The sequence below is a fragment of the Fundulus heteroclitus genome, chromosome 8 (assembly GCF_011125445.2).
Source record: "Fundulus heteroclitus isolate FHET01 chromosome 8, MU-UCD_Fhet_4.1, whole genome shotgun sequence".
Classification (NCBI taxonomy): Eukaryota; Metazoa; Chordata; class Actinopteri; order Cyprinodontiformes; family Fundulidae; genus Fundulus; species Fundulus heteroclitus.
The window spans coordinates 5,458,712-5,477,120 of record NC_046368.1 but is presented as its reverse complement, the minus strand read 5'-3'; the positions used below and the strand labels follow the sequence as shown (position 1 = coordinate 5,477,120).

General features: G+C 45.4%; 2 protein-coding genes across 2 annotated transcripts; one reads left to right on the top strand and one right to left on the bottom strand.

Moving 5' to 3' along the window:
* The first annotated feature begins 297 nt into the window (after positions 1-297).
* Positions 298-3,965, top strand: LOC105936583 (sperm-associated antigen 16 protein). Its single transcript, XM_012877495.3, has 3 exons — positions 298-1,181; positions 2,478-2,582; positions 3,297-3,965. Exons 1-3 carry the CDS (start codon positions 396-398, stop codon positions 3,942-3,944), a joined length of 1,539 nt encoding a protein of 512 aa, XP_012732949.2. The 5' UTR covers positions 298-395; the 3' UTR covers positions 3,945-3,965.
* Positions 2,997-18,149, bottom strand: c8h18orf54 (chromosome 8 C18orf54 homolog). The gene is made up of 15 exons (XM_036139989.1): positions 17,946-18,149; positions 16,391-16,526; positions 16,113-16,269; positions 14,715-14,882; positions 14,385-14,544; positions 13,140-13,194; positions 12,903-13,059; positions 12,282-12,373; positions 11,426-11,534; positions 11,279-11,350; positions 11,071-11,134; positions 10,946-10,997; positions 9,275-9,421; positions 6,548-6,603; positions 2,997-4,523 (listed from the first exon to the last, which is right to left on the bottom strand). Exons 2-15 carry the CDS (start codon positions 16,523-16,525, stop codon positions 4,385-4,387), a joined length of 1,563 nt encoding a protein of 520 aa, XP_035995882.1. The 5' UTR covers position 16,526; positions 17,946-18,149; the 3' UTR covers positions 2,997-4,384.
* Between the last annotated feature and the right edge of the window lie 260 nt (positions 18,150-18,409).

The following is an 18,409-nucleotide window of genomic DNA, read 5'->3' as shown; positions in this document are numbered from 1 at the left end:
CATTGTTTAAACTCATAGATATGGCTTAAATCATAAAATTATACACGGGATTTAAAAATTATATTTATGTTTAAACATTATTTGTTTAAACTCATAGATATGGTTTAAATCATAAAATTATTACACAGAATTTAAATAATGCGTTAGAAAGTTATGCTGATATGGGTTGTCATGGTAAAAGATTAAAAATTAACTGCATAAAACAGTTTATATAAATAAATCAAATATAAAATCACACAAACCCATTAAAAAGAAGAAAAAAAACATTGTTTAAACTCATAGATATGGTTTAAATCGTGTTATTGTCCAATTAGTTGCCATGGTAACAAACAACTAACTCTGGGGGTGAGGCGTTTCCGTAGCGACGTGTAAACAGGAGGAAGTCCAGAGAGAAGATGTCAGCGAGGAGAGACGGAGAAGAAGAGAAGGACGGCGAGGCTTCCTCCTCCTCTTCCTCAGCTCCATCCAGGAGGAACCCAGAGGTTCCGATGATCCAGAACATCCCAGAAACGGTGGAGGACTTCCTGAGGAACTTCCTGGGCCGGCTCGGCCTGACTCGGACTCTGAGCAGCTTTCAGGTGGAGCGGTACCACTCGGCTGAGACGTGCCGCTTCATCCCCGACGCTCTGACGCACGGCCAGATGCTCCAGGAGGAGCTGGACGCCGTGCGCAGAGACACGGAGCTGCTCGGGAAGGAGGTTCTGGAGGCGGAGCAGAGCCTGGTCCGCATGCGGAGGGAGCGGGACTTCCACCGGCTGCAGCATCGGCGCGTCTCCGCGCAGAAGGAGAGCCTCGCCGAGGACCGCAAACAGCTGCAGGAACATCTGGAGAACTGCGAGGCGGCGCTGAAGCAGCTGGAGGAGAAACACCGAGCGGCTCTGAGGACCAAGGCGCTCCTGGGCTTACAGAGGGAGCGAGGTCAGCACCTCCCAGAACCAAAGCTCCACCAGGAGAAGCCCAACGAGAAGCCAGCCAAGAGGAGACTCTGCAGATCTCCAAAGACCCCCAAAGATGCGCAGGGCCCTCCGCAGGAGAAGACCAGCTTCCAGCTGTCCTGCTCCATCAGGGCCCACCAGCAGCCCGTCAGCTGCATCGCTCTCCACCCCAGGAACCCGCTGCTGGCCTCAGCCAGCCACGACCGCACCTGGAGGCTGTGGCATCTGCCACGGAGCGGAGAGAAGGTAGGACAGGTTCTGGAGAAGAGGGAGGTCCACCTCTGCTCCTGATCAGGGCCCTTTGGTAGTCAGACAGGGGCGGTTCTAGACAGGGGCCAACGGGGGCTGGCGCCCCTGTAGAACCGGTCCTGGACCTGTACTAATGAGATGATATTAAATACACGTCTTACGATGATCAGTGGCGCCATCTGCTGTTGTAGTAAAGCTGCCTGTAGAAAGACTTAAGTAAACGCCTACTAACATCTGTTGGTCTATTGTTTGGTTTTTAATGTTTCTAATGATCTAATATGCGTAGATAACGGTACAGTTAACATTTAGAGTTGAACAACAATTCCTTTTTATTGTGTAATTATATTGGGAATAAGGTGCACATGTATTAATTATATATTATTAAATTATCTATTTATTGGAAAACAAGAAATTACCAGGGGAAAGTAGATACTTTTTGAAATAAAAACACGACATGGGGGGGGGGGGGGCATTGGTTGCAGACCCCAGATCCCCTCAATACGACTAGAGTTAGCGTGAAACAGCTTCATTTATAAATTATTGTTAGAGTAAAACTGTAAAAGTAAAACACAATTGGTCCAAGTGACAAATCAGCTACGGTGTCATTGTCAGTATTTATTTAGGCAACGCCCCCCGTTCCATGTGGTGTACCCCCTCACATGTTGTAAATTGTAATAGTATCAGTTTAGCATTTCATCCCGTTATGCACAGTCAGCAAGGCAGCCGCTCTTCTTGACCTTCTATCACGCTTTTATTTAAAAAAGTATCTACTGTCCCCCAGTAATTGCTTTGTTTTTAAATAAATGAATAATTTAAAAATTAATATATAATTAAGAGATGTGTTTCTAATATAATTACACAATAAATAGGAATTGTTGTTCAACTCTAAATGTTAACTGTACTGTTATTGGTCTATGCACATTAGATTATTAGGAACATTAAAAACCAAACAATAAACCAAAAGATGTTAGTAGGCGTTAACTTAAGTCTTTAAGATAGTTTTCTACAGACAGCTTCACTACGACAGCAGAATAAAAACCTGAACTTATGGTTTTTAGTTTCAGTGTCACCCTAAAAGTTTAAGAGGCTCTATCTTCCCCCTGTGAAACATTTCTGGAGGCGCCACTGTCCGCGAGGCTCTTTAGCTCATTTAATGTATTAAACGATGAAATAGTGACCCGTTTAGTTTTTTTTGCCTCCAATCTTTTGTCCTGTGCCCCCATGGAAATAAATCACTGTGAGGTTAGACATGGAGAGAGGCCTGTTGTGATGCTGTGGGTGTGTTGGCGACAGGTGGGCCAGGTGCTGCTGAGAGGCGAGGGTCACTCTGATTGGCTGTCAGGCTGCACCTTTCACCCCGACGGATCCAACCTGGCGACAACCAGCGGCGACACAACGGTGAGTTTTCCTCCTGGGTGAGAGGCGAGCCTGCAGGCGTCCATCTGATGACCGTCTGCGTGAAAAATGACGCTTCTGCTGCAGGAAGCTGTGAACCTACGATCAGCAGGGATCATTTCACACCTTTATTCTTTATACATTTTTAATACTGAAACCCAAACACTCTAAAACTTTTTATTTTTTACTTCTATAGGCTGGTTTTATTTATTTAAGCTATAACGTGTCAAACTCGAGGCCTGCGGGCCGAATCCGGTCTGTCAAGGCAATTTATCCGGCCATCAAGAGCCAACAAAGGCACATCATGTCATAAAGTAGAGGCATATTTTTTTCCTTTTTATAGTAAATAATCTGGGTCCAAACTGAGGCAGAACATCTTGGATGTTACTGTAGTTAAAATAAAAGCCTGGGTAAAATTCAGGTAACAACCTTTAATTCATTATCCCACTGAAACAGACTCAGAATTAAACATTAAAACCAGGATTTTCATGGAAAACCATAGAACCAAGAGACGAGAAACGAGCTGTTAGATGATTTTAGTGGATTTACAGCTGATGTAGGACACGGTCACCACCGACCCGTTAACGCAGCAGTAACATCAGAGGACGGCTAATTAACCCAAAGTTCTGGTTCCCTCTGCAGGTTTAGCTCCAGGTTTGGTTCTGGGAACCCGGCACCATCGTCTCGGCTAACAGCGGGTTCTGGTGTGTCCTGCAGGTCCGGCTCTGGGATCTGTCTCGCGGCCGCTGCGTGTCGACGCTGCGCGGCCACAGCCAGCCCACCTGGGGTTGCTGGTTCCATTCCTGCGGACACCTCCTGGCGTCCTGCTCCGCCGACCGGACCGCCAAGCTGTGGGACGTGGCCAGCGGGCGCTGCGGCCTCACGCTGCGTCGCCACGCCGCCTCCGTCAACAGCGTCGCCTTCCTGCCCGCCTCACACCTCCTCCTCACCTGCTCGGCGGATAAGACCCTCGTCCTGTGGGACGCCAGGCTGGGCGTGGCCGCCGCCACCTTCCGCGGACACCGCCACCCCTGCAACCACGCCGCCTTCAGCCCCGCGCCCCACGCCGTGGCGTCCTGCGACTCCCGGGGCGTCGTCCACCTGTGGGACGCGAGGAAGCCGGCGTCGCCCACGGCCGCCGCGGAGGCCGGGCCGCCCGCCGCCAACCAGCTGGCCTTCAGCCAATCGGGGAAGCTGCTGGCGGTGGCCGGCGGCGACGGCTCGGTGCGGCTGGTGGCGGTGGACTCGTGCGGCGTGAGCAGCCTGACGGGACACGAGGGGAGCGTGCAGAGCGTGACGTTTGACCACGAGGGGCGGGCGCTGGTGTCGGCCGGGAGCGACGGCCTGATCGGCGTCTGGTTCTGACGGTCTGGTTCTGACTGTCTGGTTCTGACGGTCTGGTTCTGACGGTCTGGTTCTGACGGTTTGGTTCTGACCGTCTGGTTCTGACCGTCTGGTTCTGGTCGTCTGGTTCTGACCGTCTGGTTCTGGCCGTCTGGTTCTGGCCGTCTGGTTCTGGTCGTCTGGTTCTGACCGTCTGGTTCTGACCGTCTGGTTCTGACGGTCTGGTTCTGGTCGTCTGGTTCTGACCGTCTGGTTCTGTTGGGTCGGGGCTGTCAGAACCAGACCTGTAGATAAACCTGCCGTCTCGCCACAGTCCCGCCGTCAAACATTTCCTTTAATAAACCTTCAGATGTCCTGAAACACAAAAACAGTTTTCTGCTCTCTTTCTCAGCCCGAGGCGTTCAGAACCGGGCCGCTGACCCGCAGGTTCTGCTCTGACAGCGCCATCGTCCCCCGTCGCTTCAGACGGGCTCCTGCTGGCAGCCGGGGAGTCTGTCTGCAGACGAGGAGGAGAAGCGTCCTTCGTCTTCCTCCTCGGCTCGGCTCCTCCGTCCCAGCTCCTCCACCAGCAGCTTCAGGCGGCTCAGATGCTGCAGAGCTCTGAGAACACGAAGCAGATCATGAAGTCACAGCGGTGGACTGAGATTTCTGTTTTAATTTATTAAAACTCAGGGGCTTCGTTTGGCATTTCAAAGGGAACCAAAGCCCACATCATGATGCTACCACCACCCTGCCTCACTGTGGAAAGACTTCAGACTTACAAGGAGGCTCCATTCCCTCCAGGGTAGCCGGATGTTCCTGTAATCCTCTAAATCAGGGGTGTCAAACTCATTTTGGTTGAGGGGCCGCATTCAGCTTAATCTGATCTCAAGAGGGCCACACGAGTAAACTCATTGCAAGATTAAATAGAACTAATAAATGTGGACTTGTTCATTTTTATATTAAGTTAATTTCACTTTTACACAATATATTATGAATAACCTCAGCGTTTTTAAGAAAAGTATGTGCAATTTCAACAATACTGTTATTCAGTTAAACATTTACTTGTGCATTATGCATATGAACTGATCACAGTGATTGTACAATGGTGAAAAACATTTATTCACATTTTTTGGAACTTAAAAACACTGTCCTGCATGACAAAATACATCAAACAGATAAAAATTAAGAAATGGTTTGAATTTTTCCACACCTGAAGCTTAATCTGCTAATTAAAACACAGCGCCCCTCGTGGACAATATAGGAACTGCATATTTTCAATTAAACCAAGTACATGTTTTTTTCAATAATTGTTTTATCATTCTCTTCCTTTTATCTTGTCCACTTGTGAAAGTCAAATCTGATGAGCTCTTTGTGGCATCTTATTGCCACATTGCCAGACAGGACACTGGGAAAAAAAATTTTTTTTATAATGATAATGCATTTAGCCACAGGGCCGGACTAAATTGTTCGGCGGGCCGGATCCGGCCCGCGGGCCGTATGTTTGACACCCCTGGTCTAAATGATCTTCAGCGGTTCTACTGGACCTTTGAAGGTCTTTCAGACTTTATTTTAGGATTATTTCTGACTCCCGTCTCCCAAATCTAAGGCTCGGAAAGACAGACGACTGAATCTAGCTGCACCGTCTGCACAAGATCCCAAGTCTGTTCACCTGGGATCCGGTGAAAGATGAAGCTCCCGGGTCCAGTCGGATCCAGTCGGGTCTCCCTCGTTTTAAAAGACAAGAGCTTCAGATGCTGAAGATATTTTTGGGCTTTTCTGGAGATGGAACGAGCTCTGCATCATTTTCACTCACAAGTTAGATTAAAACAAAATAAAAAATAGCCAAACTTTGAAGACAACGTCCAGAACACCTGGAGAACCTTTTGGTCAGGACCGCTTTAGAAGATGACAGAAAGGGAAATGTGGAGATTTTCATGGCTTCACTTTGCTGCACAGTTCTTTAGGGGCGAATGTGTAAAGAATTTAATCTCAAAAGTTTCCACAATCCTGTTAAAACTCCAAATTTCTTTTCTTTTTTCAACTGAACACAGAGACCAAAATAACTCGTTTCTAACCCTTAACCTCCTTCAATGTGACATATGCACAAACTAACTATTCTGTCAGGAAAAAAAATGGTGTAAGATCCTTGAGAAGGTGCAGAAATGCGCCGGTGTCGCAGCCTTTGGTTCAGCTTCAGCACCGAGTGAGGCGGACGGAGCTGAACGTAGGCTCAGCCAGGGTTTCTGACCCAAAGCCGCAGTCTGCAGAGCTCAGGAGGATCTCAGTGCTCAAAGGTATCAGTCAGGAGAAGGAGCCAAAGATTCATTACTTTAAACTGGACAAAACTCGCCCATTTGAACATTTCAGCAACGATTCTTTGAAGTGAGGCACGGTGGAGGCAGCATGATGCTGTGGGTTGGTCTGAGGGGTTTGGAGCCTTAAGCTCCCGGTCCAAACAGAGGATCTGATTTCTTTATGCAGGAAACGTCTCAGAGAACGTGGGGAAATGTTGGAATTAACAAGATACCGAGCGTCTGGAATTAAACAGGAGTGAAAAACATCTCAGAACCACTGAAACTTTGGACTTGCAGCTCGAACCGAGCCCATAAGTCCGGTTCCAGCCCGGTTATGTTCCGTGTTACCTCTGTAGTGACGGACTGCCTGGAAAACTCTGCAGCTCTGCTTCCCCGTCAGCGCCCTGCAACACAGAACACCGAAGGTTTCAGCTCAGCCGGACCAGCAGAGGCCGACTCGACCACAGACCGACCCAAAACCTGGACTAACACTGACCAACATGAACCAAGGAGTAAACATTACCGTCTGTAGCCACAGGAGGGCGCTCTAGGCCTGTGAAAACTATATGCTGCCCCTGTACCACTTAAAAATGAATTAAAACATTAACTTATAAACAACAAAGACTGAACACATGTATCATATTTTTCAGACTATTTAAGTCGCTTCAGTCAAAAAAACAATTATAAGAGGCACCAGACTATATGCATCAGCATCAGTGAAGTCATAACCCGCCCAGACAACAGAGCTGTAAGCTAGCGCTAGCTGTTAGCTTCACAGACAGCCCAGTAACATGTTCTGTTTCCTTAGAGCTGCACCACACAACGCTCTGCTGGATGCAGAATAAAACAGAGAAACTACGAACATGTTCAGTCTTTGTTGTCTGTAAGTTAATGTTTCAATTTATTAAGTTAAGGTGACCAGATTTCTCTAACGAAAACCAGGGACGTGTCTGATTTTGTTGAGTCTCTGTCTGGGGGTTTGTTTGTTTTGCATGATCTGCAACGCCGACAGGGCGGAGAAGGTGTGTTCAGCTTCTCTTCTACTACGTCAGGACCGCGACTTTTTTTCCTTATCATGATACACTGAATATTTATACTATAGATGATAATGTTTACTCCGTGATTCATGGTGGTCAAGATGAATTACCATTTTAATTTGATACATAAGTCGCACCTGAATATAACAGTGTTGTAGTACTCGAGTCCGAGACTCGAACTCGAGTCCGAGTCATTAGCTAAATTTAGAGACTCGTGACTTGACTTGGACTTGAGCACTGATGACTCGAACTTGGACTCGGACTCCTACATTCAGATCATTCTGACTCGGAAATTGAGAAAAAGACTCGACTTTTTTTATATCATTAGGCTATAATTTTAATATGTCATTAGAATATTATTTGGTGTATGATTTTAATATCTAATTGTCGTACCGCGCACGTGACGTCACCATCTTATGAGCAACGCCCCTTGCCGCTAAGGAAGGGCAAACAGTGTGAGAGCGCACGTAGCAACCAGCCATTACACATGCAACAGACACAAGAATGTCCAGGCGCCCGGTTTACTGGTAGAACTGTGGAACAACATACCAACGTTCAGCTCAAACGATGGATTGAGTGTCGAGGGCTCGGAAAGACGGGCCGAGTTGATAGGAAGGTAAGTCGTTGTTTTTCTCCTGCTCGGCTTTCATGGTGTCATTTGCCGTTTTTTTCTGTTTGTAGTCACCGTCCAGGAATCGGTATAAATTTTCCGGCCCGCCGAACAATTTAGTCCGGCCCGGTGGCGAAATGCATTATCATTATTTAACGGCTGTATCTCCTCGCTGCATCGACCGATCCACACCAGATTTGTTGTGAGTCATGGGGGAACGCTGCCGAACGCGTTTGTGGGAATCGCCCGGTGGACGAGCGAGGAAAATGCGTGACAGCATCTGCGGTGGCGGGCGACGGCGGTGCGCGAACCCCGCCGGCCGCCCGGAGCCGCGGCGGTGTGCGAACCCCGCCCGCCAATAGGTCGGAGTACGCTTGGCTGCGAGGGCCGATCGACGCCGCTTGCGGCTTTAACATCCTTCATATGCGGCCTATCAGCGTACCTCGAGTCGCTGATGCACGTTCCATAACAACAATGTTTAAAAACCATGGTTAGGAGACGTCTTAGACTTGGAAAAAGCAGTCGTTTTACCGAGTAAAACCAAGGGTAACTACAGCGAAAGAGTTATTAGTGCAATGGAATGTTACTGCTTCATGTCATACATCACACGTCAATAGTGACTCGACTCGGACTCGACTCGGATGAGTAGTGGACTCGACTCGGACTCGACTCGGATGAGTAGTGGACTCGACTCGGACTCGACTCGGATTTTTTTTAATGACTTGGACTTGACTCGGACTTGAACACTGGTGACTCGAACCTGGACTCGGACTCGAGGCATAGTGACTTGACTACAACACTGGAATATAAGTCACAGGATCGACAAAGCTATGCAAAAAAATAGTGACTTATAGTCTGAAAAATACGGTACATGTGTTGTTTTCCTGTTTCAGTCTGTATTCACTCAGCAGAGCGTTGTGTGGTTCAGCTCTAAGGAAACAGACCGAGACAAGCTAACAGCAGCTAGCGTTAGCTTACAGCTCTGTTGTTACAACTTCTCTGATGCACATGAGCTCTATGTTGCTCTGAAACATCCGTGTTGTACTGTTAGCTTAGCATGTAGCACCGTTAGCTCATGGTCTGATTTCAGCGTAATTAATAATTAGATGTTCTGACGAGAACTTTCCCGGTTTTAGTTGATGTGTTGTTATGCTAGTTTACTCCATTCATCCTCCCAGGTTTATTTCAGGTTATTCAGCCGGTTGTGGATGCAGCTGTGCAATTTAATAAATTGTCTTACTAGATTAAATGTCAGTTTTTAGTCTTTGATTGTGTGAAATAAGTTTCTAAATAAATGCGTATAGTCCGGATCGACTTATAGTCCCAACAGTACGGTACTCCGGGCCGTTTGTGGCCCGCGGGCCTCGAGCTTCACATGTCTGGGTCAAATCCACATGGAGACGTTGTGTTGAGCCCGTGCGACTCCACCTGTTTCTCCGGCGTCCTCGGACCGCCTGCTCGCCGTTTCTGGAGCTCCGCCTCCACGGCCTGAAGCCTGAACAGCATCTGCTTCAGCGCCTCCACCGGGCCGGGCTGCTTCCAGGCGGCGTCGCAGCGGAAGCCGTAGTCCAGAACCTGGGAGAGAAAGCGGAGCAGAGGGAAGCCGTTTAAGTTCCGGGTCAGACCGATAGATCTGTGATCCGGCTCCCAGCCGTGGTCCTAAAGGACTCAGATCTTTTTTCTCCACAACGAGAGAAACATTAAAACACGCAGAAGGAGCAGCTGGTGCTGCAAAGGTAAAGATTATGAGGCAGGAATTAAGACTCTAACCATGAAATATGTGGATTATTCTGTTTTTATTCAGATTAAACTCGTTAGAGCTTCGCAGCTTCTACTGGTTTTTCATTGTAACTTCATATAAACCGTCATTATTGCATTAAGTCATAACTGGACCTTGAATTGAATTGATATCTTTATTTCGAACATGCAGGAGAAAGTATATACAAATAACACAAAAAAACACACAATAAAACAATGTTTAAAAACATTGGCGAGAAAACAATGAACAAGGTACCCTTCTTTCCTGAGTTAATATACCTCTATTACATGTGCAAAAAGGAGTAGGAAGAAGTAAAACTTCTCCTACCCCCTTAATTTCTTCAATGTACAATATTTAGAATTATGTTGCTATATATATATATATATATATATATATATATATATATATATATATATATATATATATATATATATATATATATATATATATATATATATATATATACACCCTCATACATATATACAAATAACAGAACAAAAACACAAAAAACTTTCTACCATGCTGATCTATACCTTCTGAAAATAATTTGTTTGTACATTTTTTTTGAAAAGGAATATGTTTGGGCATTGCTTTAGGTTCTCATTTAGTTTGTTCCACAATTTAACTCCACAAATTGATAAACATAATCTTTTCCTTGTAGTTCTACATCTATTAGTCTTAAAATTTCCCCTTCCCCTTAAATCGTACCCTCCCTCCCTTTCAGAGAACATCTTTAGTATATTCCCAGGCAATAGGCAACAATGTTTAAAAACCATGGTCTTAGATTTGGAAAAAGCAGTCGTTTACCGAGTAAAACCTAGGCTAACGCACGTCTCTTACAGCAAAACAACGGCGGCTTTCCGGAGTTTGTCCCACTGCGTACCACGTGATGTGACGTCATCGTGACGTTGTGTTTCTAAAAATAGCTCGCGCGCGGTACCCCATTAAATCATGATATTTTAGTAATTTAGATTTTTAGAAATAATGATTTTGTATGATCCCGAAATCCGGCGTTGTGAATGATTATTGCTCTTTTTTGCATTATGACTAGTGGCTGTAGTGAGTGTTGATATGTGTTTCCCCAAACCTCTACACAGTAATTCAAATAAGGTAACAGTAATGAGCAGTATAGGATGTGAAGTGATTTGAGATCCAGAATGTGCTTAGCTCTTGCTAGGACTGAAATATTTCTGGACAGTTTGGTTTTGATGCTATATTGTCATCTATGATCACTTCAAGAAATTTATTTTCATGTAGTTTCTATGTTAATCCCCTCTATCTTTTAATTTATGATTGTTTTAAAAAGATCCTGCAGAGTAAAGGGCATCAGGCTGAGTTACCTCCAGGTTCTGGTGGGTCCGGTCAGCTTCCAGCTCCGCTGCTCCAGAGTCTCTGTGGGTTCGTGGCATGCAGGTTAGTGAGGGGCGGATCAGAACCGACCGACATGAGTGTAAATGGATCTCACAGCGTGACGGAGGCCCGGCGTGACGGCGGCGGCAGCAGCAGGTCCTCCGTGCTGACAGGACTCACTGGAAAACCAACGACAGCAACGGTTTACGGGCAGGTTCTGGTTCTGGGCTCACACGGACTGGCTGGTCTGCCGGGTTTGGACCTGATGTCCCTCAGAGTGTCTCCCTCAGTGAGGAGCTGCTGGTTCTGAAGTCTGGACTCACCTTTACCTCCTCCAGAACTCAGGGAGTCCAGCAGCTGATCGGCCTTCTGGATCAGAGCCTCGATCCTGTTGTCTGACAGCAGAACCGGGTTCAGAACACGGCAGCATGTTTATTTCTGCTTCAGAACCTGAAAGTTTGGCTCTTTACCTCTGAACAAAGCCGTCAGGCTGTCGGAGCCTCTTCCTTCTCCAGAGAGCGCAGAAATCTGCTCGGCCAGCTGGAGCCGCAGATCCCGCAGCGTCTGCTCACCTCCGACCTGGACCACAAGTTTCACACATTTACACCTGGAGCTGCAGAATGACGTCACAGCTCCAGGGTTCGGTCAGATACTGCCGTCACGTTTACGTCAGAGGAGCTCTGAGTAACACTGACACCTTGTGGCTCCAGTCGGTACAACAGCCGGCCAATCACTACAATCTAACAGTTTTTAAATGATGTGTTGCTGCTGTGAATCTTTACTTCCACAGGACAGGAATATGATGTTTTATTCTGTTCTGGTTCTGGTCCGCTTCTCTTACTGCCTTCCATGTCTGCAGGCTGCTGCTCTTTAGCCAAAATAAAATACCAGATGCTGCGCTCTGTTTTGAGAACTCTGATATGATTGGCTGAGGAACCAGGAAGTAAACACGGTCGTTCTGGACCATAACTCTAGGTTTGAAAGGAGAAAAACGCGACTAAGAGATTGTTGATGGAGAGGATTGTTTATAGGGAATGTTACTAAAATCCTGGGTGAGAGATTAGAATAATTAAATAGATTTTACTGTAAATATCTTACTTAATGTTCCTTTAACAACCATTTTCTCCTCACTTATGAACCTTTTGTCTCCATTTGAAGTTTAGAAGAAGCTTAAATTTAGATTTAGGCGAAACAGAAGCAGGACGGTCTCCGTTTCATCATCTATGACACAGTTTACAGATTTCAGCTAACTCATCAAAACTCTGTAAACACGTGAACCAGAGGAGCAGGAAACCTCTGCTGAAAAGTTTAGAACTTCTCTCTGACCTGTGGCGCCGCCGGCTTCAGCTCCTCGTCCCTCTCCAGGTCCGATACCCAGGATGGAGCTTTAACTCTGGGAGCTCCAGGCGGAGCAGCGCCTGGAAGACAAAAAGCACGGAGAGATGAAGCAGTGAGCTGCAGCCAGATGAACGGAGGAGAGCAGGGTGTCCGGCTGAGCTCTGTGGGCGATGTGCATCAAGCAGAACCGATCTGGACTGGTTTTGGCCGGAGACTGAGACCCACAGGGCGGGTAGCTGATCCAGATTCATTCACCGTTTAAAAGGAATTAAAACATTTGGGTGAAATCTGCTGGTTTGCGGTCCTTTCATTGGAAGAACATTTCCACCGTCTGGAGCTCCTTTGTTTCTGCTCCACGTGTGTAACCATTACTGACTGGACTTTTTTTTTTTTTTAAAGACTTTTATGTAAAGTCTTTTCAGGGTTCTGATCCAGAGCAATCAGAGGAGCCAAGGCTGGAGTTACAAAGAGATCCAGAACCAGAGAAACGGGATTAATGATCTGAATCTGGGAGCAGCAGCTTCAAATGCTGCTGAATTAAGTTCAGCTCGTTTTGGGTGAAATCATCAGAACATGAGGAGGACCACTCAGCTGTAGGGGGAGTCGTACCGCGCTCGTCCCACAGCTCCGGCTCGCCAACGTCGCAGCGCCGCACCCAGGCCGGGTACTTCAGGTCAGGCAGGCTGCTGATCTCAGAACAGTCCATGCGGGCCTTGTTACTGGTCAGCCAGCGGGGGAGGTGGAGATCCGTGGCTCTGTGTGCGGACTGAGGAGAACCGGACGGTGGTGCAGATATTAAAGCAGCAGGTTAATAAATCCTCAATAAGCAAAGTTCAAACCACCTACAGAAGACGCGTCAGCAGGAGCGTTAAATCTGTCCATCTTGGGTTTTCCTCTGCACCTGAAGGAAGGAACAAAAAAAATAAATCACATGCTAAAATAATCATGAAAATAAGTGAAACAGGAGCCAAAGTCAGTCTTTAAGAGGATATTTATCATCAGTTTTACTTTCAAGTTGTGTCCAAAGCTGGAGCTCAGTCACTTCCATGTTAGATACCGAGAAATATGTGAAAGAACTGAAGGTTAGATGTAAAAAAAAACAAAAATAAAAGTTAAATTTGGACGGTTAATATCAACAGAATGTCATCAGAGACACACAAAGTGAACGAGGAGAATGACTGAGGCTGTGTGTGTGCGCTGGGCTTTCAGGACGAGGCAGCAGCTGCTGTGGTGTGCCTGTGAGACAGCGCTGAGGGACGCAGGAACAAACTCTGCCTCAATACAGAGACGGCTGTGTTCACGTAAAGCTGCCATGAACACAGAATCACTTGCTGCTCGCTTTTACAAAGAAAATTACTATTAGGGTCTAAAAAAAGACACTAAATATAGCAACAAAGATGCTAAATGGACAAGAGCAGTGCACACCACAAGCCAGACAGGAAGTAAAAAGCAGTGTTGGTTTTTCAAAATAAAGTACATTTCAACTTTTCGTGATATTTTGATTCATTTGAAACTCTGATTATGTTTAGTATAAGTACGCAAAGACAGGGTCCTTAATGTGGTTCAGACCCTGAAAGCATTTATGCTGACAAACAACATCCCCTGTGGTCTGGCTGTTGACTCCCTGACTAACACATCTGGAGCAGCCACATCTGTGATGGTTGCATCTGTTTCCCTCAGGCTGCTTTTGGAGGCTGGGGAGAAATCTGTCCTCTTTACCTGTTCAGCTTTCCAGCTAACTCACTCCGTTTTCTGTGTAGAAACCGATCCATTCAACACATTCCTCTTAGAAACATTTCTTATAGTGAATAAATGCAGTTATTACTGTGATAGATATGCAGATGACGCCTTTTTTATATCAGAAATGTGTGTTTTAACGCTTCAGGCTGATTGTGATTTGTTTCGTTTCAAGATTTTTAGGTTTTCTGGCTCAAAAATAGGATAATTTCCCTTCAAATGACACCAGTTCTCTAACCCTAACCCTATTTTCTAGGGGGTAAATGTTAAGGTTGTGTGGTATTCAGCAGCTTAACCATCAGAGAGGATGAACTCAATCTGAATCTTCTTAACGAATCAAACAGCAGCACAAACCTGGAGCTCCTGGTAGGAAGCAGGTTCTGCTTCAGAGGCTTTGGGTCGAGGTCTAAGTGCTGACGGGGAACGTGGCCGCTGCTGAGCCCGTCTCCAGCTCTGTGCGCCGGGCCGGTGGAGGATGGGAAAAGTTCAGGAGCGCCTGACCGGGACAAGACGCCTGACGTCAGAGAGAAAGAGAAAAGAAAGAGACGGTTTAATGTTCCATTTATAGCCGAAGGGACAAATGTCCGACAGATTTCTGCGTCCTGTATCTGACTCCATGACGTCTGAAAACAGAGGAAATGTTCTCAGACGTGATGACGCCGGTGACGTGAGGCTTTTACAGACCTCGGATGATGGCCGACGTGTGGGTGACAGGCATGGAGCCGTCGTACGGGATGGTCAGCAGCTCGTCTGTCGTCATGGACAGCCGGTCGCGGTTCAGACGGTGACGGAGCGAGCTGACCGGCAGGTTGAGGAAGTCCAGCTCCCTGTCGCTCAGACGCTCCCTGAGGACTACAGATGGAAGCAGAAACAACCCAATCAGACCCGCATGTGCTGCTTCACAGCAGGGCGGTACCATTCTGCCAAAAATCACAACTGTGATTTATTTCAACCATAATTAATTTAATTTAGACTCTTCTCTGTATTCACCACAAGCAACAAAAATGGCCTGTAGATAAAGATGTTTGTAAACATGGACTATTTAAAGCAATTTTTTTTACTATTTTTATTAATCAGAATATTCTTATTGAAAAGAACAGCCCGTTGAGTTGGACGTCAATCCTTGTTGAACATAAAGAGCAACCAACAAACAAGTCTATGTATTAAACAGTTTGACCGCTACTTAATGCTGTGGTGAGATTCCACAGCATTAAGTTGAGATGAAGTTTCTGGTAAAAACAATTTTTATATAAACTCTAAAACAAGAAGTAAAACTAGATTATCTCACTGCTGCAGCTCTCTTCTCTTTAATGTGGAGCAAACCCACTTCAACATTTTACCGACACCTAAACGACGTCTGATCCATTAAATGTTACATAGACAAAGATTGCAATTCTCTGTGATTTGGAAATTGCTTTTTTTTTTATTGTGATGATATTGCAAATGTGATTAATTGTGCAGCCCTACTTCATAGTAGATCAAAACCATCGGCGAGACAAACATGCGTGTGTCAACGATTGAAAACTTCCAGGAACTGAACTGATCGTTTAATTATTTCTGCTGATCCAACCTGCAGAAGTCAAATTCTAACACAAACAAGCCGATCCTGACCTTTTATTGAACACATTTTACATTTTTAACTGTTTAATGAGGCTCTAATTAGGGGCGTTACGACGTTATATTGGTTTGTTTTGATGACGATACAATATTTGCCGATACAGCAAAATCTGTTACGATTTCTGATCGATGTGAAATCATCTGGTCATCTAACATCAATATCAATGAACTCCCAAAAAAATAATAAATAGGATTTGACCATTTTATTTCTAAGCTCTTACAAGTATCAGGCATTTAAATCAAAAACTGCATACTTCTCATTTTAACATAATAACAATAATAGATCACCTGTTCATTTCAGCGTCATGCCTGAATTGCAAAATAAAGGTGCATCTTAAAAATGACGATATGGATCAATATTTTAGTTTTGCTTCTATATAATCGGACCATTAACCATTTAAGCGATATATCGCTGTGGATCGATGCATCGTACAGTCCTAGACGTAATGAACGATGAGCCCTCACCATCTCTGTTTCTGAGCGCGCCCACGCTGGGTTTCCTCGGGGTGGACGGCTCGCCGCGTGGCAGAACCAGAGATCCAGTTAACGACCTGCACTTCTGACAGCTGCGATCAAAGTCTGCGATGTAGGCGTCCAGCGCCGCCGAGGCCGAATCGTAGTTCTGCAGTCAGTCCAAATGACATTTCTCAGAATCATTAAACAGCACACGCCTAAAAAAACTTTATAAAGACTAGCAGGTTCCCTCAGTTCTCCATCATCCTGAGGGAATAAGAGCGCAGAACCTTGTCTCTGTATCTGAAGGTGGTGTTGTGTTCAGGAGGCCGCAGGCTGCTCCTCAGGTGGCCTGAGCTCGACAGCAGGGAGGTCACCGTTGACTCTGGAGACAGGCAGTCGCCGAGCAGGCTGCTGGACTCCATCCTTTAAAAAAAAAAAAAACAGTTTTAGTTTTCGGCAGTCATCATGTAGCCAAACACAACCAAGAATCCAGAAGTGGTGTAACACAGTTCCTCCATGATCCTGCAGCTTGTAGAAACACCTTTAGCAGTACGGCTGGGCGATATGGCTTAAAAATAAGACCTCTGATTTTTTTATACCAAATCTGATTATCATTTTTTTCCCTGCTTTTTGTTTTACATAGAGAAATTAAACAAATGATTTGAAAAACTTGCCTTTATGTCAAGCATTTCGTCTCAAAGTGCAACTAAATCCAAGATGGCGGCCCTGCTGTGGTAAACAAAGTGACTATAACTGAATGTTTGCTGCTAGTGGTTTTACACAATGAGCTAAGAACAGGCTTCAACTTCAAACTAACTTAAAAAAAGAGTAAATGAATAAATTAAAGCATCTCATATTATACTAAAAAAAGGTTTCCTCTTTACAATATTTTGACAATATATTTTCCTCATCATTTAGCATTGCTGGTATTTTCTTCATGGAAGCCCAATTAGTTAAATGGTAAAAAAAATCCATATTTTCCAAAAATGTAATCTTAAAAAGATTGAAAATTCTAATTAATTGATTAAATGAATTTATCGCCCAGGCTTGTTCAGCAGCGATAGCTCTAAGTAGTGTTAATTTATCTGCCTCCAACATGGCTGTAGACAACTTTCAGCCCGATCTTCCCCCTAAAGCTGCTTCAGTTCACTGAGGTTTGCCAGGGCGGCTTTCTGCACCCATCTCTGATCGTCCCGCCATGGGGGGACATGGGGGGATTCAGTCACTTAGAGATGGACTCTGGAGAACAACGCAAAAAAAATGTATTTACCAAAATGACAAGATGCATCTTTAAAGCAGTGGTGGTGAGGCTTTTAAATCAAACCCTAAGTATGGAGGTGGTGGTGTCATGCTGTGGGGCTAAACAGCACCAAGTGGGAGGAATAATCAGCCCATGGATGGTAAATTACACACAGCCTTAAATTATTAGGCTTCCCCTGCCATGTTTGACAGCTGGAATAAAGAGTCTGAGCTGAGAAGTTGCTGCATCACAGCCAGACATCTCCGCCATGGTCTCCTGCCAAGGCTTCTACCTCAGTTAGATGCAACTTTTGTTAATAAATAAATAAATCCTGGTTTTTTTTTTCTTCTCCTTCAACCCTTCCAAGCAGCCATACTGGTTCCGCCTTCTTCTAACGGTCCTGCAACTGAATAAAAATGTCCAACAATGAAGGCAAACTTTCACTGTGCTGAGGTAACTACAAGGTTATATACGTTAGTAAATTGGTTTAAAGTTTAAATAAACATCGTTTTATCGGAACTTCTTGTGTTAGTGTTTTTTTTTTTTTTTCTGTTTTTGCTGGATACGAAGATGACGAAGTTAAATCTCAGAAGTTTTCTCACCTAAACTCCGCCGAGCTTCGCTGTGAGGAGAACCGGAAGTCCCGGACAGCGACGGAAACAACGTTTCATCGTCGGAAGCGTCTCCCTCTCCCGGTCCAACCGTCGGATAACGGCCGCTCCACCAGGGCGGTTCGGGACTCCCGGGTTACCGCAAACAGTACTGATCCGTTTGAACCGACAAGCCTGGATGACAGGAAGTTGACATCGGTAAACAGGAAGTGACGCGGTGCTCCCTTCAGTGACTCTGGGACAAACCAGCATAGACATATATAAAGAGTATATATATCTTATATTATGTCTATGCAAACGAGTGGTGTTCGTGAGGGATGCGCCATATCTCCCTTTTTATTTTTACTAGCTGCAGAATTCATTACATATCTTACATAGTTTAAATATAAAAAGTTGATCCATATTGAGCTTTGAGGTCTTCAGCTGATCCAGAATGCTGCAGCAAGAGTTGAAAA

Excerpts from the sequence above, each read along its gene's own strand:
- LOC105936583 (XM_012877495.3), top strand. The coding sequence starts at position 396 with ATGTCAGCGAGGAGAGACGGAGAAGAAGAGAAGGACGGCGAGGCTTCC. Across the intron at positions 1,182-2,477 it reads TGCCACGGAGCGGAGAGAAG|GTGGGCCAGGTGCTGCTGAG; the intron begins GTAGGACAGGTT and ends TGTTGGCGACAG. Across the intron at positions 2,583-3,296 it reads CAACCAGCGGCGACACAACG|GTCCGGCTCTGGGATCTGTC; the intron begins GTGAGTTTTCCT and ends TGTGTCCTGCAG.
- c8h18orf54 (XM_036139989.1), bottom strand. The coding sequence starts at position 16,525 with ATGGAGTCCAGCAGCCTGCTCGGCGACTGCCTGTCTCCAGAGTCAACG. Across the intron at positions 13,195-14,384 it reads CTTCCTACCAGGAGCTCCAG|GTGCAGAGGAAAACCCAAGA; the intron begins GTTTGTGCTGCT and ends TCCTTCCTTCAG. Across the intron at positions 11,351-11,425 it reads CCTGACGGCTTTGTTCAGAG|ACAACAGGATCGAGGCTCTG; the intron begins GTAAAGAGCCAA and ends TTCTGCTGTCAG.